The sequence below is a fragment of the Zophobas morio genome, unplaced genomic scaffold, assembly GCF_036711695.1.
Source record: "Zophobas morio isolate AGI-343-1 ecotype UQ-CSIRO unplaced genomic scaffold, CSIRO_AGI_Zmor_V1 ptg000012l, whole genome shotgun sequence".
Taxonomy (NCBI): domain Eukaryota; kingdom Metazoa; phylum Arthropoda; class Insecta; order Coleoptera; family Tenebrionidae; genus Zophobas; species Zophobas morio.
In genome coordinates this window covers 6,934,035-6,959,323 of record NW_026972117.1, presented here as the reverse complement: position 1 = coordinate 6,959,323, position 25,289 = coordinate 6,934,035, and the positions used below count along the sequence as shown (strand labels likewise).

Genomic DNA, 25,289 nt, shown 5'->3' with positions numbered 1-25,289 from the left:
TAAATAAAAAAAAACTAAAAATATGTTTCCTACAATCATAAAAGTCTGTTTTATTTGTTTTACTTTTCAAAATAACGGTTTTTTCAAAAATTTCGTAGTTCTCTTTCAAAAATTTTTTTGAAATGGCTTGACTTTTTTGTTTGTTCAAATTTTTCAAAAGTAACGATGTTCCTGTCTTTTTATTTTATTTTAAAAATTCTTCTTTATTTTATTTGAAAGTTCATAATTTTCAAAATAAATTCCTCATTTAGATTAGTGAAAAATATAATCTTTTGAGAATTTTCATCAATGCGTTTAAAAATTGCGCAATTTAAGAATTCCAGCCGTTAAATCTAAAACTGAAGCTAAATATATCAACTTCTTATGCCGCCTTTAAGTCTATCTTTTTGTGATGACGTCAACAGCTTTGTGGTGGGATAAGTGGATTAAAGTTGACGTGGGCCCGAAACATTAATCAATAATATTACTGTCCTCCCACAATTTTAGGAAAAATATAAAAACCGCTCCGAATAAGTCGGCAAATAAATCATTTACACATTTATTTTGTAACTACTAACTCATATTTAGTATTTAATTCGATTTGATGACGCCATCGGTTCTTGCAGAGGATAAATAAATTTTAATAAAATTCAGATTTCAAAAATAATTCCACAAATAACGGATTTTTTGCATTCACCCAAAGCTCTGGAATGTTTCACGTAATCCTCTGCCCCCATTTCCAAAGCCACCTGCTTTACGCATTTTACCCACCGACCCAAAGAAAAGAATTCCAGCACGATCCGACTCAGGTAAAAGTCGGCCAAAACAAAGCGCTACAATTAATCGAACTGATACTTGTTGATTTCTCGTTTCTTGATCTCTTTGTGTTCGTAGTTACGAAAACCCAAAGTTCAAAGTACAAAAAAGATCAATATTTATCGAATCAACCTCCCACCAGACTTCTCCTAGTCCGGTCACTACTTAGTCAAAATTCCACAAGAACAACATGACAACACATCTTTTGATCTGATTATACGTAAATAAATTGCTCAATGTGCTAATTCGTACCGTTTTTAGCACAGTGATTATTGTTAGAAGGCAAAGTTTATCATCCTGTGAACTGTCTTCGAGCTATCAAATTTGAGGTAGTTGTGAATGGAATTCCGACGAAAGTACCCACAAAATTAAAAATTAGACAGTTAGTGAGTGAACTTGCAAATTATAATTTTAGCCAAGTTAACCCAAATTTTCTCTATTTATACGTAAACGCATTAAGAAAGTCAACAACTTTTCATTATTATAATCAAGCTGGTCAGTGCACCACATAATTACTAATATTATCTTTGTTTTTTTTCAGAAATTGGAACCCAATTAGTGAGACTAAAGCAGAAAGTAACTTTAATCCACAAATCAAAATGGTAAGTTAGCGCTTACTTTGTTTATATTTTTAATTCGCACCCATTTGTTACAACAAGAGCGTAAATAAACTTGGCGGAGTTTTACATCCTCGGTTATTTCAAAAGAGCACGAACTCATCGGGCAACAATTACCCGAAATTTGTTTGTTTTGTAATAAAGCGCGAGGTGAATAACTCGGGACGTACAAGGAAGCTTTGTCTCTATTTTTACGAATTATAAAGCGCTTTCTTTTGGTTTATTTATTTATCGTTCGCTGGGTTGCTGGAGACTCATGAATTATTTCCACGTCTGTTCTAGTTAGCGATTTACCTTGAATCGATTGTGCTTCGGTTGACTTTATTAAAGTGAGAATGTGGTTTATCGCTAGACGTAGATCAAATTTCGTCGACGGCTGCGAATCTTGACATGTGTTTTTTAACGACTGCGGGTGTTTAGTTTGGGATCGGATGGAAGTTTTACAAGAGCGATTAGTGGAAGTGGATGTAAATTTTATAAATAAATAAATACAGATGAAGAAGTCGTGTCGAGTTTGGTATTTTTTGGTTTAATTCGTGTAACAACATTTTAGGAGAATAAACTTTGATTTTGGGCTTTTGAAGTCGAGCGACAACGAGATAAAGACAATCTTTAATCTTTAATCTATGAAAAACACTGCACATATCCTTGAAGGTTGTGTAATAGTCAATTGCGATATTGATCGAAAGTGATGGATTTGAGTGCAACACTCACGTTATCGGTAGTTGGTACCGCTGTCCGGAAATGTCACAACCTGTCAACGTGTTTTGAGGTTAAAGTGCAGCGGTGTCAACTAACCATTTTTGCATGGCACAGTTTTTGTATTTAAAAACGATTTGAATATATAAAATAAAACTGAATTTTCAGCGTTTGCTTTAAAAATTATTTTCGGAATGTTTGAGTTTCAACTTATGATCTTAACTAGAATTTTATAAATAACAAAGAAACAACGTAAAATTTTACTACTTTCAAAAGTGATACCGCTTTATTCAGTTTTCTCAAGTGGAATAATTCTTCAAGTCATACATGATTGAAAAAAAGGTGTCTAGAAACCATTGAAATTTAATGCAACACCAATATCATTGTGGTATTTGGTATTATCTTTTTGTGATTTTTAATACAGTTACAGGAACGATTTTTCTCAAATTTTGTATAAATGTTAGGGTTATCATTTATGTGGCAGGATCTTCAAATTTTACAATAGTATTTAAATTTTATAGAATCACATATGTCTGCATTTTTACCCTAGGCATCCAGATTTTATGAAAAAAGCAAACTTTTATCACAGTTTTTCGATTTCAAAATTTTTCGAATTTGTGGTTTTTCGGCTTTTCGATTTCTCGATTTTACGAAGTTTCAGTTCTGGGGTTTTTGATTCAATTTTCCATTTACAACTTGTAAATATTTCAATTTTTACTTTTTCGATTTTTTAAATTTCTCGATTGTTCGTTTTTGCAATTTTTCGATTTTTTGATGTTCAATTCCTGAATTTTCAAAATTTTGGATTTTTCGATTTTTTTATTTTTAAAATCTTAACTCTTCCGTTATTCCAATTTTACAATTTTTTAATTTTTCGGTTCAATTTTTCAATTTTTGGCGTCTCTATATTTTCGACTTTTCGGTTTTTTATTTTCCCATTTCTCGAGTTCTCCACTTTGATGTTCAGTGTTTCAATTTTTTCTGGTTTTTTGATTTTTCAATTTTTCGATATTTAAAATTTTCTATTTTTGTATTTTTCAGTTTTGCGATTTTTTGATTTATCAATTTTCTTCGATTTTTTAATTCTTCTATATATCGAGTTATCAATTTCAAATATTTCATTATTCAATTTTTCAACTTTTGGACTTCTGCGATTTTCGTTTCAATTTTTCGATTTTTTCATTTTTTTTTACGTTTCTAAATTTCCGATTTTTTTATTTTCCCATTTCTCGATTTGTCGATATTTGGGTCCTCGACTTTTTTCAATATTTCAATTCTTCAATTTTTCGATTTTTAGGTTTTTGATTTTCAGTTTTTTGTTGCTTTAGATTTTCGATTTTTGGATTGTTTGATTTTTCAGTTTTGCGGTTTTTCCGTTTATTAAATTTCTTCGAATTTTCAATTCTATATATCGAGTTATCAATTTTTAATATTGCATTCTTCAATTTTTCAATTTTTGGACTTCAGCAATTTTTGTTTCAGTTTCTCGATTTTTTACTTTTCCGATATTCCAGTTTTACGCTTTTTCAATTATTCGATTCAATATTTCGATTTTTTAATTTTTGGCGTTTCTAAATTTTCGATTTAACGATTTTTGGACTTTCCGATTTTTTTGTTTTCCCATTTCTCAATTTTCGATATTTTGGTTTCTCGACCCTCGATTTCTCGATTTTTCAGTATGTATTTCAATTCTTCAGTTTTTCGGTTTTTCAGGTTTTTAATTTTCAATTTTTTGATGTTTTAAATTTTCGTTTTTTCGGTTTTGTGGTTTTTCGATTTATTAAATTTCTTCGAATTTCCAGTTCTCTATATCCAGTTATCAATTTTTCAGCATTTCGATTCTTCAGTTTTTCAATTTTTCGACGTCTCCGATTTTTTGTTTCAGTCTCTCGATTTTTTAATTTTCCGAATATTGGATTTTTCCATTTTTTTTCTTCTTACTAAATTTTCCGATAATCCAGTTTTGCAATTTTAAATTTTTCGATTTTTCAATTTTTGGCGTTTCTAAATTTTAGATTTCACGATTTTTCAATTTTTGGCGTTTCTAAATTTTAGACTTCCCGATTTTTCGACTTTCCGATTTTTTGATTTTCCCATTTCTCAATTTCTCGATTTTTCGATGTTTCGGCTTCTCGACTTCATAGGTTTCTTGATTTATCCGTATGTCAATTCTTCAGTTTTCCAATTTTTCAGGTTTTTAATTTTCAATTTTTTGAAGTTTTAAATTTTCGATTTTCCGGTTTTTATATTTTCCCATTTCACAATTTCTCCACATTGATTTTTTGGTTTCTCGATTTCTATATTTTTCAGTATTTCAATTCTTCAGGATTTCGATTTTTCAAGTTTTTAATTTTGCAATTTTTCGATATTTAAAATTTTCGGTTTTTCGATGTTTCAGTTTTGCGATTTTCCGATTTATCAATTTTCTTCGATTTTTTAATTCTTCTGTAGGTATATCGAGTTATCAATTTTTAATATTTCGTTCTTTAATTTTGTAAATTTTGGACTTCTCCGATTTTTGTTTCAATTTTTTGATTTTTTATTTTTGGCGTTTCTAAATTTTCGATTTTTCGGTTTTTGGACTTTACTATTTTGATTTTCCATTTCTCGATTTATTGACTTTTCGATATTTCGGTTTCTCGAATTTTTTCAGTATTTCAATTGTTCAGTTTTTCGATTTTTCAGATTTTTGATTTTCGGTTTTTTTGATGTTATAAATTTTCGATTTTTGATTTTTTTCGACTTTTCAGTTTTGCAGTTTTCTCAATTTATTAAACTTCTTCGAATTTTCAGTTCTTCTATATATCCAGTTATCAATTTTTCAGTATTTTGATTTTTCAATTTTTGAAATTTTCCGGTTTTTCGTTGCAATTTTTCGATTTTTACTTTCACGATTTTTTAAATTTTGGATTTTTTTTAATTTTTAAAATTCTAAATTTTCCGATAAGTAATCCAGTTTCACGGTTTTGGAATTATTCGAATTCAACTTTTCGATTTTTCACTTTTTGACGTTTCAAAATTTTCGACTCTCCGATTTTTTTATTTTCCCATTTCTCGATTTCTCCACTTTTCGATGTTTCGGTTTCTCGATTTCTTGATTTTTCAGTATTTCAATTCTTCAATTTTTTTATTTTCCCATTTCTCAATTTTTGGACTTTTCGATATGTTCTTGATTTTTCAGTATTTCAGGTCTTCAGTTTTTCGATTATTCAGATTTTTGATGATTTAAATTTTCGATTTTTGGATTTTTTCGACTTTTCAATTTCTCAATTTATTGAATTTTTTCGAATTTTCAGTTCTTCTTTATATCGAGTTATCAATTTTTCAGTATTTTGATTCCTCAGTTTTTCAATTTTTAGACTTCTCCGATTTTTTGTTTCACTTTCTCGATTTTTTACTTTCCCATTATTTACATTTTGGATTTTTCGAATTTTTTTTATTCTTAAAATTCTAAATTTTCCAATATTCGTGTTTTACGATTTTTCAATTAAATATTCGATTCAATTTTTCGATTTTTCAATTTTTGGCGTTTCTAAATTTTCGATTTCACGGTTTTTTCATTGTTTTTAAGTTTCAAATTTTTCTTTTTAGATTTTTCGATTTTTCAGTTGTTTGATGTTCCAATTTTGGGATTTTTTAATTTTTCGATTTATCAATTTTCGATTTTTCAATTCTTTTATTTATATCTCGAGTTACCAATTTTTCAATTTTCGATTGTTCAGTTTTTTCAATTTTTGGACTTCTCCGATTTTTCGTTTCAAGTTCTCAATTTTTTTTTAATTTTGGGATTTTTCTATTTTTCAACTTTTCGATTAATCAAATCTTGGATTTTTTTGGTTTTTGGCTTTTTTTGTTTTGATTTTCCGATTTCAGAAAAAGATGAAAAATCCAAAAATCGCAAAGCCGAGAAAATCGAAAAGTCGGGAAATCGGAAAATCAAAAAGAAATCAACAAATCCAAAATTTGTATACTTAAACGAAAAATTGAAAAATCGAAAAGTCTAAAATTTAAAAAATCGAAAAGTCTAAAATTTAAAAAATCGAGAAATAGAAACGAAAAATCGAAGGCCAAAAATTGAAAAACTGAAGAATCGAAATATTGAAAAATTGATAACTCGATCTATGAAAGAATTGAAAAGTCAAAGAAAATGGATAAATCGAAAAATCAAGAAACCAAAAATATGAATCGAAAAATTAAAAAATGGAAGAATCAAAAAAATGAAACATCAGGAAATCAAAAAGCCGAGAAATCGAAACATCGAAAAGTCGAGAAATCGAAAATTTTGAAAATCAGAAGATCGAAAAATCAAGAAATCCAAAATTTGTATAATCGAAAAATATAAAATTTAAAAAATTGAGAATTTGAAATGAAAAATCTGAGAACTCCAAAAATTGAAAAACTGAGGAATCGAAATATTGAAAAATTGATAACTCGGTCTGTAAAGGAATTGAAAATCAAAGAAAATTGATAAATCGAAAAATCAAGAAATCCAAAATTTGAATAATCGAAAAATTGAAGATTAAAAAATGGAAGAATTGAAAAAATGAAAAATGAGGAAATGAAAAAGCCGAGAAATCGAGAAATTGGAGGACCAAAAAACCTAAAATTAAAAAATCGAGAAATTGAAATGAAAAATCGGAAAAATCCAAAATTTGAATAATCGAATAATTGAATCATCAAAAACCTGACAATTTGAAAAATTGGAAAAATGAAAAATCAGGAAATCGAAAACCCAAGACATCGAAGCATCGAAAAAGTCGGGAGATCGGAAAATCAAAAAATCGACAAATCAAGAAATCCAAAATTTGTATACTTAAACGAAAAATTGAAAAATCGAAAAGCCTAAAATTGAAAAAATCGAGAAATAGAAACGAAAAATCGAAGAAGGCCAAAAATTGAAAAACTGAAGAATCGAAATATGGAAACATTTATAACTCGATCTATAAAAGAATTGAAAAGTTAAAGAAAATTGATAAATCTAAAAATCAAGAAACCAAAAATATGAATCGAAAAATTGAAAAATTAAAAACCTGGAAAATTAAAAAATGGAAGAAATAAAAAAATAAAACATCAGGAAATCAAAAAGCCGAGAAATCGAAAATTTGGAAAATCAAAAGATCGAAAAATTAAGAAATCCAAAATTTGTATAATCGAAAAATATAAAATTTAAAAAAATCGAGAAATTGAAATGAAAAATCTGAGAAGTCCAAAAATTGAAAAACTGAGGAATTGAAATATTGAAAAATTGCTAACTCTATCTATAAAGGAATTGAAAATTAAAGAAAATTGATAAATCGAAAAATCAACAAATCCATAATTTGAATAATCGAAAACTTCAAAATGAAAAATTAAAAAATGGAAGAATGAAAAAAATAAATCATCAGGAAATCAAAAAGCCGAGAAATCGAAACATCGAAAAGTCGAAAAATCGAAAATTTGGAAAATCAAAAGATCTAAAAATCAAGAAACCTAAAATTTGTATAATCGAAAAATATAAAATTTCAAAAAAATCGGGAAATTGCAATGAAAAATCTGAGAAGTCCAAAAATTGAAAAACTGAGGAATCGAAAAATGGATAACTCGATCTATAAAGGAATTGAAAATCAAAGCAAACTGATAAATCGAAAAATCAAGAAATCCAAAATTTGAATAATCGAATAATTGAAAAATCGAAAACCTGACAATTTGAAAAATTGGAAAAATGAAAAATCAGGAAATCGAAACATCGAAAAAGTCGAGAAATCGGAAGACAAAAAAAATCGAAGAATTGAAAAATTGAAAAATCCAAAATTTAAAAAATCGAGAACTTGAAACGAAAAATCGGAGAAGTTTTGGCATTTTCCAATTCTTCGATTATACTTTTCCGATTTCTCGATTTTTTACTTTTTCCATTTTTGTATTTTTTGATTTTTTGATGTTTTCCAATTTTTGGGCTTTTCGGTTTTAGATTTTTCAGTTTTCAAATTTTACATTTTTCGATGTTTCAATATTACGGGTTTTTGATGTTTCGATTTCCCGATTTTGTATTTTTAAATATTCCAACTTTTCGATTTCTCGATGTTCCAGTTTTTCGATTTTAAAAATTTTTTTGTCTTCGATTTTTCGAGTTTTCAATTTCAAATCAAATAAATTTCATAGAATACTAGACGCCATCTTTTTCAATCATATAGTATTAGATATCTATTTTATGATATTTTTTACTGAAATATTTTAAATCAGATACATCGACGACGTAGTTTGATTGATATTCTCCACATTTTTCACATGGTTACAGCTTTCCAGAATCTTATCTCTCGTTCCCCTTCTTGTTTCTGTCATAAACAAATATTAGAACTTTGATAGTATTTTTGTTTTCAAAAAAATTAGTTATTCCGTGTTTTTTAAATTTTATTTCGTGTACAGATATCTCAATGAACCAAAATAATATTGGAGATTAGGTTATCGCTTTGAAATTATGAAACCTGTTTTTTAAAAAGTACTTAAATTTTATTAACTGCACTGCCAACTTCATTATCTTAAAAATAAATTTCATGGTTTACTAGACGACTTTTTTTCTATTTTACAACAAACATATATATTTTTATTGACAGAATTATCTGTTATATTTTTAAAATAGGACACTTGTACACTTTGTGCAAAATTTTGAATTTCGGAAGAAAACACGAAAATTGGTATTTCGATTTGACCACTTATCAGAAAAATTTCGAGAATTTTTACATCTGTATTTATATCGCCTTTGAAAATAATCAAGGAGTCGTGGCTGCTATTTAAATAAATGTCTTCCATGGCCACTAGAAAGTACCAATCGTTATTTCACCATGATTATAATCAATTTTTCTTATCGACTCTGACGTTAGTTTTGTTAGGTGCCATCACAACACAACGCTCCATTAATATTTCATGATCGATTCCATTAAAATTCACAATGCTATCGCAAGTCGCAGATTTTAGTTGTTTTTAGACGCACGACCGACATACCGTTAATTCCACATTTACTCCTGCTTACGTCACACGGTTACGACAACAGACATAAAATTTCAATAAAAACATAATTATAACGAGAGCACTTTATAACGTTCTTAAACCGCCTCATAAAACCCCAAATGTCTCATTTAGCAAGAAAAAACCATGTACTTCGAAATCTACAGTCCGTTCGTCCATTTTCAGGCAACCAAAATCCCCAATGGAACCACCACCGAAATGGAAACGTTCCTCCCCAGGGACGAGTCGGCGATCAACGGAAACGTGACAACGTAAGTGCGACCGGCGCCAGTTGATTATCCAATTAAGCTGACTTAGTAAAAAGCAATAAAAACGCTGTGTTTTCAGGTACAAAGTTACAAAAGACAACGATTTAGAAGCGGCGAGTGTGGATTATGATCCGTTCAAGGCCAGGGTACTCGACCACCCAGTGACGTAAGTAACTGTTACAATTTGCCAGTGGAGATTGTACAACTTTGTGTTTTTTTGTTTTTTCAGGAACTGTGATACTTTGACTCATCTTCTAAAAGCTTCGTTAGGTACAGGAATTTTATCCATGCCCGCCGCATTTAAAGCGTCAGGATTAGTGTTAGGAATATTCGCAACCATCGCTGTTTCGGTCATATGCACACACTGCGCCTATATTTTAGTAAGTATTTGTTGGGTGGATACAGTGTAGGGGAATTTGCTTTCGTACCTTGTAAACAGGTTCGCGTATTAACTGCTGTATTGTATTTAATTTTTTTTGTTTAAAGGTCATCTGTAATAACTATGAACATGGCAAAACGTTATCGTAAATAGTGCACGCGTAGTTTATATTCAACGAGCGATTAGTCATACGTATGTTGTGTTTGTTGCCAAGTTGGACAAAATTTTGGCCAATTCATTTTTTTTTTTTGGTTTCAAAACTGAGAAATCTAAAGAAGTGTAAAGTAATTGTGATAAAAATGAAGGCAGACTCATAAACCACAAATATAGGACTATGTTATGTTTAAAGTGTAAATATGGATAAAGTTTTCGAAAAAGCTAGGTATGTTTTGTTGTACTTCAAGGGCGAGAGAATAATACTGAGGGAGGAGAGGGGAAAAATAGATAATAAAATTCCTTCAGTTAACTTATTAACTAATAAAAAAGAACGTAACAAAGGTAAATTCTGGAAAATTAATTCCAAAACGGAGTTTAAACTTAAATATTTTTGGGGAAAAAATTGTTTGAATATACGCACATAAAGAAAGGAGTGCATAAAAAATAAAGTATATTATAAAATATATATGTGACTAAAAGACGTCAAAAAATTTTTGATAAAACAAAAATAAGAAGAAGTTACCGATCAAAATAGCCTTTATAAAAGATTAAAAAGATGCTAAAAAATAACAACGCCCAATTTAAAATTAATACAAAGTTCTAACCTTTAGGCTTCTTCTTCTGCTACGATCTAGCGAGTTCCCTCATCTTCTTTTACGAACCCACTGCAACAAAAAACACATGTCATTTTTGTGTACACACAGAAATATACCATAGAAATAAAAACATTCTTTATGATGTAGATTACGAAAAAAACGTAATTTTAAAAAGTTAAACTGGCAACACTGCCTCACCTAATGCGTGATGGTGACTGAAATCCACCTTTTTTTGGAACCATAATAACCAGTATTTATTAATCGTTGTGTATTATTATTAATAAAACAAACTATTATTTTTCATTAATAAATAAACCAAAAAAAAAATTAATAAGACATAAATTATAAACAAAAACAAAATCAAAATTGAAACACAGAAAATTGAAACAAAATATCGAAGAATTGAAGAATTGAAATACATACTGAAAAATTTCAAAATTGAAATCGAAAAACCGAAAATTGTAAAAAACCAAAGTTCAAAAACTTAAAAACTCGAAAAATCACAAAATTGAAGAATCGAAAAACTGAAAAATGGAGAAATCGAGAAGTTGGAAATTCAGAAACACCAGAAATTAAACAATCGAAGAATCAAAAAATCTAAAATTTAAAAAACCTGACAATAAAATACCAAGAAATTGAATAAACATTTAAATTGAAAAACCGAAACGAAATATCTAAAAGTTGAAGAATCGAGATACATACTGAAAAATTTCAGAACTGAAATACCGAAAAATTGATAAATCGAAAAGTTGTCAAGTCGAAAAACCGAAACATTAAAAAATTATAAAATCAAAAACCTGGAAAATCGAAATATTAAAGAATCGAAAAACTGAAAAATCCAGAAATCAAGAAGTCAAAAAATCGAGCAAGTACTAGCCCCGTCCACCCACACTCTTTTTTCTTAGAGGGCAATTTTTACAATTTTTTAAAAAAATTCTTGCTACTAGTGTCTTTTTTTTTTCTTTTTTCACATTCTAGATTCTATTAGTTTTCACTCTCGCTCCATAGAAGAACATGATTAGCCCCGCCCACCCACCCTGCCTCCATTTCAGTGATTGATTTTGTCCCGTCTGAATGAAATGGATGACCTTATACTAACTAACAGAGATCAAATTAGTCGTTAGAATGAGAAGATTTTGGCAAATCACATACCTTCCAAGAAAATAGAGGGCGGGTGGGCGGGGCTAGTATCTACTAAACAAAGACCGATTTTGGTAAATCGGGTACACTCTAAGAAAAGAGAGGGGGAGGTGGGTGGATCTAGTACCTGTTATGACTGATTTTGGCAGATGACATATTCTCTAAAAAAATAGAATTATTACAAGAAAAGACTATACGCTCCAAAGCGCTTTCAAATTCTTTCCAAATAGGAATACTTAGAACCTCAAGATTCTCTTAAATTAAAAAAAAAAAGATCCTAAAGTCCTCCAAAATTTACAGAAAGATCTCCATGGGCTCCCAAAATAACACACTGATTTTCGCAAATGATGTATCCTCTAAGAAAAGAGAAGGTGGGTGGGCGGGGCTAGTAGTTTCCCAGATAAGACTGATTTTGGCAAATGACATACCTTTTAAGAAAAGTGAGGGTGCGTGGGCGGGGCCAAAATCGGTCTAATATTGGCAAATGAGATATCTTCTAAGAAAAGAGGGCCTGGGTGGGTGGCGCTATTAGCAGCCAAGATAAAAAATCGAAAAATTGAAACACAGGAATTTGAACACAAAATCGAAGAATTGAAGAATTGAAATGCGTAGTGAAAAATTTCAAAACTGAAATCGAAAAACCGAAAATTTAAAAATCAAAAACCTGGAAAATCGAGAAATCTAGAAGTCGAAAAATCCAAAAATGAAAAAAATCAAAAAATCTAAAATTTATAAACACCGAAAAATCAAAACGAAATATCGCAAAATTGATAAATCGAAAAGTCGATAAGCTGAATAATCGAAAAATCGGTTAATTTAGAAATCGAAAAATCGTCAAGTCAAATAATCGAAAAACGAAAATTGTAAAAATCCAAAGTTCAAAAATTGAAAAATTGCAAAATTGATGAATTGAAAAACTGAAAAATGGAGAAATTGAGAGGTTGGAAATTCAGAAACACCAGAAATTAAAAAATCGAAAAATCAAAAAAATTTAAAATTTAAAAAACCCGACTATATCATATCAAGAAATTGAAACATTGAAATTGAAAAAAATGGAAAATTCGAAAAACTGAAACGAAAAATCGAAATGAAATATCTAAAAGTGGAAGAATCGAAATACATACTGAAAAATTTCAGAACTTGAATACCGAAAAATTGATAAATCGAAAAGTCGTCAAGTCGAAAAACCGAAACATTAAAAAATTGTAAAATCAAAAACTTGGAAAATTGAAATATTGAAGAATCGAAAAACTGAAAAATCCAGAAATCAAGAAGTCAAAAAATCGAGAAATGGAAAAAATCAAAAGATCGAAAAGTCTAAAAGACTAAAATTTAAATTTTGATCATTTTTTGTAAAAATTAGTCATAAGTACTTGCTAAGATAAAACTGATTTTGGCAATGACATATCCTACAAGAAAATAAAGGGTAGAGGGTATATCATTTGCCAATATCAGTTTTATCTTAGCAGGTTCTAGCCCCGCCCACCCACCCCCTCTTTTCTTAGAGAGTACGTATCGCCAATTGAAATATGGCAATTTTTACAATTTCAAAAAAGAAATCACTTTCGTCATGTGAAATGCACGAAATAAGAAATAAATTTGATAGCAAATAATATAACAAGTTGCTAAGCGTCTTTTTTTTCTTTTTTCACATCCTAGATTCTATTAGTTTTCACTCTCACTCCATAGAAGAACATGATTAGCCCCGCCCACCCACCCTGCCTCCATTTCAGTGATTGATTTTGCCCGTCTTAATGAAATGGATGACCTTATACTAACTAACAGAAATCAAATTAGTCGTTAGAATGAGAAGAGTGGGGGTGGGGGGAGCTAGTACCTGCTAAGACAAGACTGATTTTGGCAAATCACATACCTTCCAAGAAAATATAGGGCGGGTGGGCGGGGCTAGTATCTACTAAAAAAAGACCGATTTTGGTAAATTGGATACTCTCTAAGAAAAGAGAGGGGGGTGGGTGGGTCTAGTACCTGTTATGGCTGATTTTGGCAGATGACATATTCTCTAAAAAAATAGAATTATTACAAGAAAAGACTATACGCTCCAAAGCTCTTTCAAATTCTTTCCAAACAGGAATAGCTAGAACCTCAAGATTGTCTTAAGTTTTCAAAAAAAGATCCTAAAGTCCCCCAAAAATTTACAGAAAGATCTCTATGGGCTCCCAAAATAATACACTGATTTTCGCAAATGACATCCTCTAGGAAAAGAGAAGGTGGGTGGGCGGGTCTAGTAGTTGCCCAGATAAGACTGATTTTGGCAAATGACATACCCTCTAGAAAAGAGAGGGAGGGTGGGTGGGGCCAAAATCGGTCTTATATTAGCAAATGAGATACCCTCTAAGAAAAGAGGGGCTGGGTGGGTGGCGCTATTAGATAATTAAACACAGGAATTTGAACACAATACGAAGAATTGAAGAATTGAAATGCGTACTGAAAAATTTCAAAACTGAAATCGAAAAACCGAAAATTTAAAAAATTTGAAATTCAAAAACCTGGAAAATCGAGAAATCGAGAAGTCGAAAAATCGAGAAATGGAAAAAATCAAAAAATCTAAAATTTAAAACGCCGAAAAGTCAAAACGAAATATCGAAAAATTGATAAATCAAAAAGTCGTCAAGTCGAAAAACCGAAACATTAAAGATTTATCAAATCAAAAACCTGGAAAATTGAAATATTTAAGAATCAAAAAATTGAAAAATCAAGAAGTCAAAAAATCGAGAAATGGGAAAAGTCAAAAGATCTAAAAGTCGAAAATTTGAATTTTGATCATTTTTTGTAAAAGTTACTCATAAGAATTTGCTAAGATAAAACTGATTTTGGCAAATGAGATCGAAAAATTGAAAAACTGGAATAACCTAGAACCTCAAGATTGTCTTAAATTTTTCCAAGAAAAAAAAAGATCCCAAAGTCCCCCAAAATTTACAGAAAGATCTCCATGGGCTCCCAAAATAATGATTTTCGCAAATGACATATCCTCTAAGAAAAGAGAGGGTGAGTGGGCGGGGCTAGTAGTTGCCCAGATAAGACTGATTTTGGCAAATGAGATACTCACTAAGAAAATGAAGGTCGAGTGGATGGGGCTGGTACTTCTAAGATAAGACTGATTTTGCCAAATGACATATTCTCTAAGAAAAGGGTAGAGGGTATATTATTTGCCAATATCAGTCTTATCTCAGCAGGTACTAGCCCCGCCCGCCCACCCTCTCTTTTCTTAGAGGATATGTGATTTGCCAAAATCAGTCTTATTTTGGCAAGTACTAGCCCCATCTGCCCGCCCTTTATTTTCTAAGAGGGCTAGTACCTGCTAAGATAAGACTAATTTTGGCAAATAACATATCCTCTAAGAAAAGAGAGGGTGGGTGAGCGGGGCTAGTAGTTGCCCAGATAAGACTGACTTTGGCAAATGAGATACCTTCTAAGAAAAGAGAGGGTGGGTGGGCGGGGATAGTGGTTGCCCAGATAAGACTGACTTTGACAGATGAGATACCTTCTAAGAAAAGAGAGGGTGGGCGGGCGGGGGTAGTAGTTGCCCAGATAAGACTGACTGGCAGATGAGATACCTTCTAAGAAAAGAGAGGGCGGATGGGAGATTACTAGTCCCTGCCACGATAAAACTAATTTTGGTAAATGACATACCCTCTAAAAAAGAGAGGGTGAGTGGGTGGAGCTAATAGCTATCAAGATAAGACTGATATTGGCAAATGACGTAAAGAAAATCAAGGTCGAGTGGATGGGGCTGGTACTTCTAGGATAAGACTGATTTTGCCAAATGACATATCCTCTAATAAATGAAGGGTAGAGGATATACCATTTGCCAAAATCAGTCTTATCGCAGCAGGTACTAGCCCCGCCCACCCACCCTCTCGTTTCTTAGAGGATATGTGATTTGCCAAAATCAGTCTTATTTTGGCAAGTACTAGCCCCATTTGCCCGCCCTTTATTTTCTTAGAGGGCTAGTACCTGCTAAGATAAGACTAATTTTGGCAAATGACATATCCTCTAAGAAAAGAGAGGGTGGGTGGGCGGGGCTAGTAGTTGCCCAGATAAGACTGACTTTGGCAGATGAGATACCTTCTAAGAAAAGAGAGGGTGGGTGGGCGGGGCTAGTAGTTGCCCAGATAAGACTGACTTTGGCAGATGACATACCTTCTAAGAAAAGAGAGGGCGGGTGGGTGGGGCTAGTACCTGCCACGATAAAACTAATTTTGGTAAATGACATACCCTCTAAAAAAGAGAGGGTGAGTGGGTGGAGCTAGTAGCTACCAAGATAAGACTGATCTTGGCAAATGACCTACTCTTTAAGAAAATGAAGGTCGAGTGGATGGGGCTGGTACTTCTAAGATAAGAATGATTTTGCCAAATGACATACCCTCTAAGAAAATGAAGGTTAGAGGGTATATCATTTGCCAATATCAGTGTTATCTCAGAAGGTACTAGCCCCGCCCACCCACCCTCTCGTTTCTTAGATGATATGTCATCTGCGAAAATCAGTTATATCTTAGCAGGTACTAGCCCCGCCCGCCCACCCTCTCTTTTCTTTGAGGATATGTGATTTGCCAAAATCAGTCTTATTTTGGCAACTACTAGCCCCACCCGCCCGTCCTTTATTTTCTTAGAGGGCTGCTAAGATAAGACTAATTTTGGCAAATGAGATACCCTCGAAGAAAAGAAAGGGCGAGAGGGCGGGGCTAGTAGCTGCTAAAATAAGATCGATTTTGGCAAATGACATACCCTGTAAGAAAAGAGAGGGTGGGTGGGCGGGGCTAGTATCTGTTAAGATAAAACTGATTTTGGCAAATGAGATCCTTCTAAGAAATTTAATTAAATTATTATTAGAAAAGACACTTTCAAAGTCTTTCCAAGCAGGAATACCTAGAACTTCAAGATTGTTTTAAGTTTTCCAAGAAAAAAAAACGAGATTCCAAAATCAACTCAAAAACCGGTCAGGTCAGAATTTTGCAAAAATAGAACACTCAAGTCCCCCAAAATTGTTTTAAATAATTCACAGAAAAAATCTCCATGAGCTCCCAAAATAATAGACCAAGAGTCTCTCGAATTAAAACAACAAAAACACTGCGGCACTCAAGACCTTTTCAAATTGATAAAAAATAAAACACTAAAAGCTAAAAACGAATTAAAAAAAAAAACAATAACGATAATGGCAGTGGTGCGTAAAACGTAAAGACAGTCCGTAATGGGATGAAAATCAAAATTGGATTTAATTTTTAAATAATTAACATTGATAACTACTAGATATTCCAAATTATTTCAGCCGAAAAGGCCAATTTTAAATAATAAATATCTGACGAGTTATTAACACTTGAGTTCTTGTAGAAACAAACATACTTATTAAGTCGTCATGTAACGATTTAATAAGTATGTAATCCCTTAACGTCCGTATTTTTATATCAATTTAGAATAAAAGAACTGAAGAAATGAGACACAATAACTACACTTACCCTTAAAATCCTGATTCCTTTCCTTCCGCGCCGACCCTTGCAGACTCCTCCCTCATGGGCACACCACAACACTCACATTTCACTTTAAGCCCGAAACCAAATTATTTTAACAAAAATAAACCACTTAAATAAACAAATTTACGGACCGCACACGCTCCAACAATGTCAAAACGGAGACTGAACTCGTTTGCGTAACACGAAGAATAAACAAAAAATTCTCGCCGACGCCTTATCAGACATTTTTTGTAGTTTTTATTCATCGATGCATCGCACGGGAATAGGAATCTTAATTACTCCTAAAATACTGCAACATTATTCATTCGCAGAACATAATTTGGATGACTAAGAAATTACGAATTTTGCAGACAGTTCGCTAAAAACAAACGGAGACTTGGTGTACACTTCGAAAAATTTTAGATTCCCAGAGAACTTACAAAAAATTGGCTTTCAAATCAAACAAAACCTCTAATTCTAGAGAATTTTTCTAGTAGTAGTTCTTATTGAATGACCCATTTGTAGACAAGTTTTCGTCAAAATAGTGTTAAAAGTGCCCTACGAACACTTCCAGACCCCAGATTAACATTTTTTTTCAATTACAGGTAGCATCTGCACACGAATTATACAAAAAAGCCGGCAAATCCTCCATGAGCTTCGCCGAAGTGGCCGAACAAGCCTGCCGAAGAGGTCCGAAATGGGCGAAAAAGTTCGGATGGATAGCAAGGTACTTGAACTCTTGAACCACCACCTCAACCATTTAACCACTTACTCCAATTACAGGCAAACCGTGTTATGGGGCATCTTCATTACCTACTTCGCCACCTGCAGCTGCTACACAGTTATAATAGCAAGAAACATCCTCTACGTCACGGATCAATATTACGGTGAAAATTCCTTCAACGTGAGATACGTGGTTGCCCTGCTGCTGGTACCGCTCGTTCTCCTGGCATTCGTGCCCAACTTGAAGTACCTGGCGCCGGTCTCCATGGTGGCCAACGTCTGCATGGCTCTGGGCCTGGGTATCACGTTCTACTATCTGGTTAAGGACGTTCCTCCTCCTTCGGAACGACCGGCTGTCGCCAACGATCTTAGCACTCTTCCGATTTGCATTAGTGTGGTGATTTTCGCAATTGAAGCCATTGGTGTGGTAAGTTTTGGTTTGGAGAAGTTGGTTGAAGACTATGTGGTTAATTTGGTGTTGTAGGTGATGCCTCTGGAAAACAACATGAGCACCCCGCGTAGTTTTGTCGGACTTTGTGGTGTTCTTAACCAGGGGATGAGTTTCGTTACGCTTGTATATATTGTTCTGGGATTCTTTGGGTATTTGAGGTATGGAGAGGCCACTGATGAGTCCATTACTTATAATCTACCGAAAGGGGAAATGTAAGTACCACTTTGTATGATTGTTGGTTGCCTACATATGAGATTTAAAAAGTTAGGTTATGATTGTGATTTCATCTATTTTTCACTTTGTGGTTTAATACGCGAACTTAAGAGGACTCGCTAGACGAGGTATAACATTTTTTTGTTTTTTTTGTATGAAAAAATGATATTAATATAGATGTATCATACATCAAACTGCAGCTTTTTTCATATTCTAGAGCGCAGAGACCAGTTCAATCAATTAAAAAAATATGGCTGAGAAATATCGTAAAAAAAGGACCATTGTATGTTTTCTTTTCAAGTTTTTTGAGTCATAACCATCATAGAATCGCTTGAAAATTCGCACATGGACAAAGCATCACTTTTTACAGGTCGCAGAGTCATTAAATGTTTGTTAGTGGTACAATTTGTTTAAATAATAATGTGTTTATTAAAATCAAAATATACTACAAATTAAAGCAAAATACGTCGAATAATTTTAACAGGAATATCATAGGAAAATTACTGATCTATTGGCTAGCAGAGTTTTTCACAAAAACTAACAATTATTGAAAAAAATGGGTATCAATTCGACAGAATTTGAGCCGTTAGTTCAGTACTTTGCCGATAGGAGCGCCACTAAAATTTACGGAAGCGACTTTCCAGGTAAAACCCTTATCGCCTGCTCTACCATAAGCTGATTGTTAGCGTTCTCGGCTGATTTTTCTAATTTATGGCGAGGAACTCAGTTTTATAACAAGCCGCCAGGACCGGCCGTAGTAATTTATTGTTAAGGAATTTAACTTTTACGCAATGAGGTACTATCATAAAACCAAATTAAAACTGGGGAACTATAATATTTTTACTCCACTCGGGATCCTGAATTCAATACACATGATTACTAAAAATTCATTGTAATATTATTGTTAATATATATTTTGCTTTGTTAATTAATAAAACTAATAAACATATTTATAATAATAATAAAAAATATATAAAATACAGCTTTTGTTTAACACGTATAAGTAGCTAAGTGTATAATCTACTACTTATCCCAGAGAGGAGGTGTTTTAAAAAAGCCCTACGCCCAGTAACTTCTCCCTTCATTGTTTACTCGAAAAAAATGCGCGTATATGTTTTCATTTGCCGAGAGATCATTTTCAAAATATATTTATAATAAAAATGTGCAAGTCTTGGTGATGAAAAATGTACTCCTAATAAATTATTAAAGTACATAAAAAAATAGAAACAAATTTTATTTATTTTAAAAAAATCTCTCGCAAAGGCAGGTTACTCTTTCTTCTTGAATCAATTATTTCAGGCAATAATGCGCCAAAGTAAAATCTGCCAAGTTTATCTGCCATCTTTTTACATATTTCTTCGTCTTTATAAATTTATTCTATATTTATTCCTTTGGGTGTCCACACAACAAAATAAACTTGTGAAATACCCGTAACAAGCATTTGTCCCTGCACTTGAAAGTAGTAATCATGATTTTTTTTTTAGTTTCAATTCTCTGTCTGTCAATATACAAAATTTGATTATTCTTTTTCTAACCGCTTCTTCGGGGGACAAATCTTGCGATTTTGAAGGGCATTTAATTTCGACTAATGCACTCCTATCCTCTAGAACCCTGTCTGGACTAGCAGCATAGACAAACAATATTTTTTTGTTATTAAACCAGAACCGTTTTTATCACAATATATTTACTTATCCCCTCTAAAAAATTGATGACGTCACCTCAAAATTTTTGCTGAATAAATCCTGTCTAAAATGTACAAAATATGATGAGTATCTTCTTGTAATTTATCATCCCATTCATATTTTTTGGATTCGGATATATAGGGTGACTCAAAAAATTTAATGAATGTGTGAATTGATTTTATTAATTTAATCAGGAACTACAAAACCGAATGCTTTAAAATCTTGGCAATGTTTTAAATTTATCATAAGCATGGTAAATTTTTAATCAAAATATATTTGCTCATCCCTCTTAACAAATGGATGACGCCACCCCAAAATTTTCCTGAATAAATCTAAATTGTATCAAATATGATTAGTCTCTTCTTGTGATTTATCATTCCATTCATGTTTTTTGGATTTGCATATACAGGATGACCCCAAAAGTTAATGAATGCGTAAATTTATTTTATTGATTTAATCAGGAACTACAGAACCCAATGCTTTGAAATTTTGCAAATATTTTAAGGTCATAAAGAGCATAATAAATTTTTAGTCAAAATATATTTGCTTATCCAAAAAATTGATGACGTCAGCTGAAAAGTTTGCCGAATAATTCTATTTAAAATGTAGAAAATATGATGAGTCTCTTCTTGTAATTTATCATTCCATTCATATTTTTTGGATTCGGATATACAGGGTGACTCAAAAAATTTAATGAATGCGCAAATTTATTTTATTGATTTAATCAGGAAGTACAAAACCGAATGCTTTGAAATCTAATGTGAAAAAAAAACATAATAGGCATGCAGTCGTCACGTTTCCGATAGCGGGGAAGTACTGTCTAAACTCTTTAGACCAATTTTTTTTATTTTCCTATTTCTCCATTTCTCAATTTTTCAATGTTTCAGTTTGGGATTTTTTCACTGTTTCGATACTTTAATTTTCATTCCATTTTTAGGTTTTTCAATATTTCAGCTTTGGAATTTTGCAATATTTCGTTTCTTCAATTTTTCAAATTTTTAATATTGTGTTTTCTCGGTTTTTAAATATTTCGATATTTTAGTTTTTCAGTTTTAAAATTTTAGGTTTTTAGACTTCTCACCAGTTCCATGATTTTTCAATTTGTCGAATTTTTAAATTTTAGATTTTTTGTTTTCTTGGATGTTTCGAGTTCTCGATCATTCGATTTTCTGAGTTTTCAGGCTTGGATTTTTTTTTGTTGTTCAATTCTTGGATTTTTAAATTTTTTGTTTTTTAATTTTTCCTATTTATCAACTTACTGGGATTTCAATGTTTTGAATTTTTGATTGTTCAATTTCTCGATTTTTTGAATTTTTATTTTCTGATACGATTTTTTCTTCAAAAATTTTCAGTTTTTCAATTTATTAACTTTACGATACTTCAGTTTAGCTCGATTTCGATTTCCCAATTTTTCGACATATTACTGTTGGGATTGTTCAATTTTTCGATTTCTGAATTTTTCAATGTTTCAGTTTTGGATTTTTTCACTTTTCCGATTCTTCAATTTTCTTTCCATTTTTCAGTTTTTCAAGATTTCATTTTTGAATTTTTTCACTTTTTCGATGTTTCAATTTACCTTTCATTTTTCAGTTTTTCAGTATTTCAGTTCTGGGATTTTGCAATGTTTCGGTTCTTCAGTTTTTCCATTTTTTGATGTTTCGATTTCTCGGTTTTTCAATTTTTCGATAGGTATTTTAATTTTTCAATTTTCAAGTTATAATAATATTAATAATAATAACAATAATAATAGGACTTTATTAAATAATAATAGGCGAAGTCTAGCCATAGGCTATTCCACTTAACCTTAGATTTACAAGAAAATAAAACTAACCAAACAGTTTGTACAGAAAAACGGATTAAATATCTAGACAGGAGTCAGCTATGTAATGATCAAATTAAATAATTTAAACTAATTAACTCTAAATTAAATTACATTAAAATAAATTAAATTAAATAATCCATAATTATAAACTAAATTTATACAAATAATAATAATAATAATAACAAAAAGTTAACAACAAGCAAGAGAACCAAAATAATAAACTTAAACCTAAGTATTAATCAAGCATTTTTTAATTTTTTTCCTAAAACAATTGATGGAAGAACTTGAATTAAACTCTAATAAAAATTTATTGTAAACTTTGATAATATTGTACGTGAAAGATCTCTAAAAGATAGATGTATAATGCTTTGGCATTGACAGTTCTTTAAGATTCCTTAATGGAAGACTTGAGTTTAACATACTTTTTCTTGTATGAAATTTACAACGCAAGTACGGCGGAGAGTTAGAGCAAAATAACTTGAAAGCAAAGATAGATAGGTGATACTGAAACAATTTGTCAATTTTCATCCAACCAAGCTCACAAATTTTCTGAGACACATGATCAAATTTCCTCAAACCAAAAATGAAACGACAACAATTATTTTGGATTTTTTGAAGACGGTATTTATCAATACTGTCAAGACATGGGTAATATATTACTAGGCAATAATTTATATATGACAAGACAAGAGACTCACATAATTTCTTCCTCAATTTAAAATTGAGTAAAAGGTAATTTGAATAAAGAAGTTTCAATGCTACATAAGATTTTTTAATAATGTTAGAAATATGGGTCTTAAAACGAAAATCGTCATCAATCACCAATCCCAAATTTCTTACAGTATGTAAAACTGGTAGTTTTATGTTATCAAATTTAACATTAATATTGTCAAAAAGAACATTTTTAAATTTTCGTTCTAGATTTAGTTCTAGATTTTCCGTTAATTTTTTTGTTTTCCTTGATGTTTTGATTTGTCGATTATTCGATTTTTCAAGTTCTCGGTTTAGATTTTTTGGTTTTCTAATTCTTCGATTTTTAAATTGTTTAATTTTTAGATTGTACAATTTCTCGATTTTTAGATATTTCAATTTTTCGGTTTACCGATTTTTTTGAATTAAAATGTTTCAATTTTTCAATTATTAACTTTCCGATTTTTCAAGTTTGGTCTAATTTGATTTCTCGATGTTTTAGTTTTTGAACATTCCGATGTTTCGATTTTTCGACTTTTTGGCTTTTCGAGTGTTCAATTTTTTGATTTTTGAATTTTAGATTTTTGTTTTTTTGATTTTTTTGGTGTTTCGATTTCCCAATTCTTCAATTTTTCGAAATTTTAATTTTTCAATTTTTCGAATTTTTAAATTTTTATTTTTCTTTTCTTTTATTTCTCAATTTTTGGATTTTTTAAATTTTACATTTTTCGATTTTATCATTTTTTGATGCTTGGATTTCTCAATTTTTCAAGTTTTCAATACTCAATTTTTCAGGATTTGAATATTGAGAACTTTTTAATTTCTGGATTTTCAAATTTTAGATATTTTATTTTTTTGATTTTTTAATGTTTCGATTTTTGGGTGTTATGATTTTTCGATTTTTAAAGTTTTTGATTTTTCGATTTTTCCGATTTGTTGTCTATTTTAAGTATATTTCATTTTTCAATTTGCGCCTTCTGCGGGAGTATTATTTGTTGTGCTGCACTTGACGGGCGAGGGAAGTTCTGTCGAAATAACCTTCGACCAATTTTTATACTTCGCACGTAGTATTCTTACTAAGAATTCCTTATTTAACCGAACAGTTATTAATTTAAATAAGCAGCTATTATTTCACCAAGCATATATTATTTTTACTGAGAATTTATTTTTTAACTGAGCATTTATTACATATATAATTTAGCATTTATCATTTTTACCGAGCAAAAATACAAAGCATTTAAAAATAGAACTGTGGTTGCGTTTAAGGCAGCAAATGGCGCCCAATTCAAACTTGTCAATTGCCAATGGTGTAATGTTGGTTGCCTATCACTAATTTTACATAATTTTCCAGTGCCGCCCAAGCCGTCAACATCCTGGTGGCCATCGCCGTCTTCTGCACCTACGGCCTCCAGTTCTACGTCTGCCTGGACATCGCCTGGAGCCAAATCAAGGACAAATTCGTCAAGCGCGAGACCCTGGCCAACTACGTCATGCGCTCCGTCCTCGTGAGCTTAAGCGTGTTGATCGCCGTGGCCGTCCCCACCATCGTGCCCTTCGTGGGGCTCATCGGCGCCTTCTGCTTCTCCATCCTCGGCCTCATGTGCCCCGTCTTCATCGAAATCCTCACCTTCTGGGGCAAAGGCTACGGCTTCTGCTACTGGAAGATCATCAAGAACGTCATCATCGTCTTCACCGGGTTCCTGGCCTTGATCTTCGGCTCGAAATCGGCCATCCAAGACATCGTTAAACTGTTTACGGATTGATAGTTATAGTGAATGAGTATTAGAGTTAAGGGTTAGTTGCGCAGGAACCAAGAACAAGATGTTCGGTCGTGCAGTTTATTTATTTATTGAAATTGTTCAGTTGCTGGCTCTCAACTAAATGGTGAATTGTATAGAGGTCGTTCGTTTTCGTAACGCCATGTCACGTCTGCGTGCACTCGCTTGTTCTAGTCACGTGATGTCATATTCCGCTCCCCACCAGCAGATGTCGCTGTATAAAGCACAGTTATGGAAATGGACGGCTTATAAGTGACGATTTGTCGCTTTGTTTATTAGGAAAAATATTTTTCAAGCACAACTACGTACTGAGCAATTTTTCTGTACAACGTTTAGCACTCTTGCAATTATTTTCTATTTATTGTTTCATTGTATTTATAATTTTAAAAATCGATAAGTATTTTTAATATGTGATGGATCTACCAGTATGAATGTTCCTGGCACTTGATTCTAGTTTTAGATGTATGAAGTGCTTCGTGAAAATGCGCGAAATAGTGTAATTGTTGATATGGAACTAAATTTTGTGAATTGCCTAAATTAGTTATAATAAGTTTGTTATTTTAGTGTACTGTTTTTCATTTTATTTTTTAAAAAATTGAATAAAACTTTAATAAATTTTAATTTTGGTGTTGTAATTTACAAAACAAAGTTTATCTCTTGTTACAAAACAAACAAGTAACACTTCCTTAAAAAATCTTTGGAAACATTAATCCCTGAAACACGATTTCAGTGGACTTTAATTGTCAAAGTCAAAGTTAACTGCTTGCCTACAGATAACCCGCGCTACGTCATCATTTCAATATACGAAAAAACCACATTGTTGTAAAGGT

General features: G+C 31.5%; 1 protein-coding gene across 2 annotated transcripts in view; it reads left to right on the top strand.

Annotated features, from left to right (window-relative positions):
- Positions 1-25,080, top strand: part of LOC135127698 (proton-coupled amino acid transporter-like protein pathetic) — a 50,528-nt gene extending 25,448 nt beyond the window's left edge. Inside the window, exons 1-9 of one of the 2 annotated variants that reach the window (XM_064054257.1) lie at positions 1,066-1,177; positions 1,337-1,397; positions 9,279-9,364; positions 9,441-9,527; positions 9,591-9,741; positions 17,706-17,827; positions 17,884-18,250; positions 18,308-18,486; positions 24,033-25,080. In XM_064054257.1, the coding sequence (XP_063910327.1) occupies positions 1,395-1,397; positions 9,279-9,364; positions 9,441-9,527; positions 9,591-9,741; positions 17,706-17,827; positions 17,884-18,250; positions 18,308-18,486; positions 24,033-24,444 (1,407 nt within the window). In that variant the 5' untranslated portion in view covers positions 1,066-1,177; positions 1,337-1,394 and the 3' untranslated portion in view covers positions 24,445-25,080. Of the gene's footprint in view, positions 1-1,065; positions 1,178-1,336; positions 1,398-9,278; positions 9,365-9,440; positions 9,528-9,590; positions 9,742-17,705; positions 17,828-17,883; positions 18,251-18,307; positions 18,487-24,032 lie in introns of those variants that run through there. The other variant, XM_064054256.1, reaches the window with a different exon arrangement.
- The last annotated feature ends 209 nt before the right edge of the window (positions 25,081-25,289 follow it).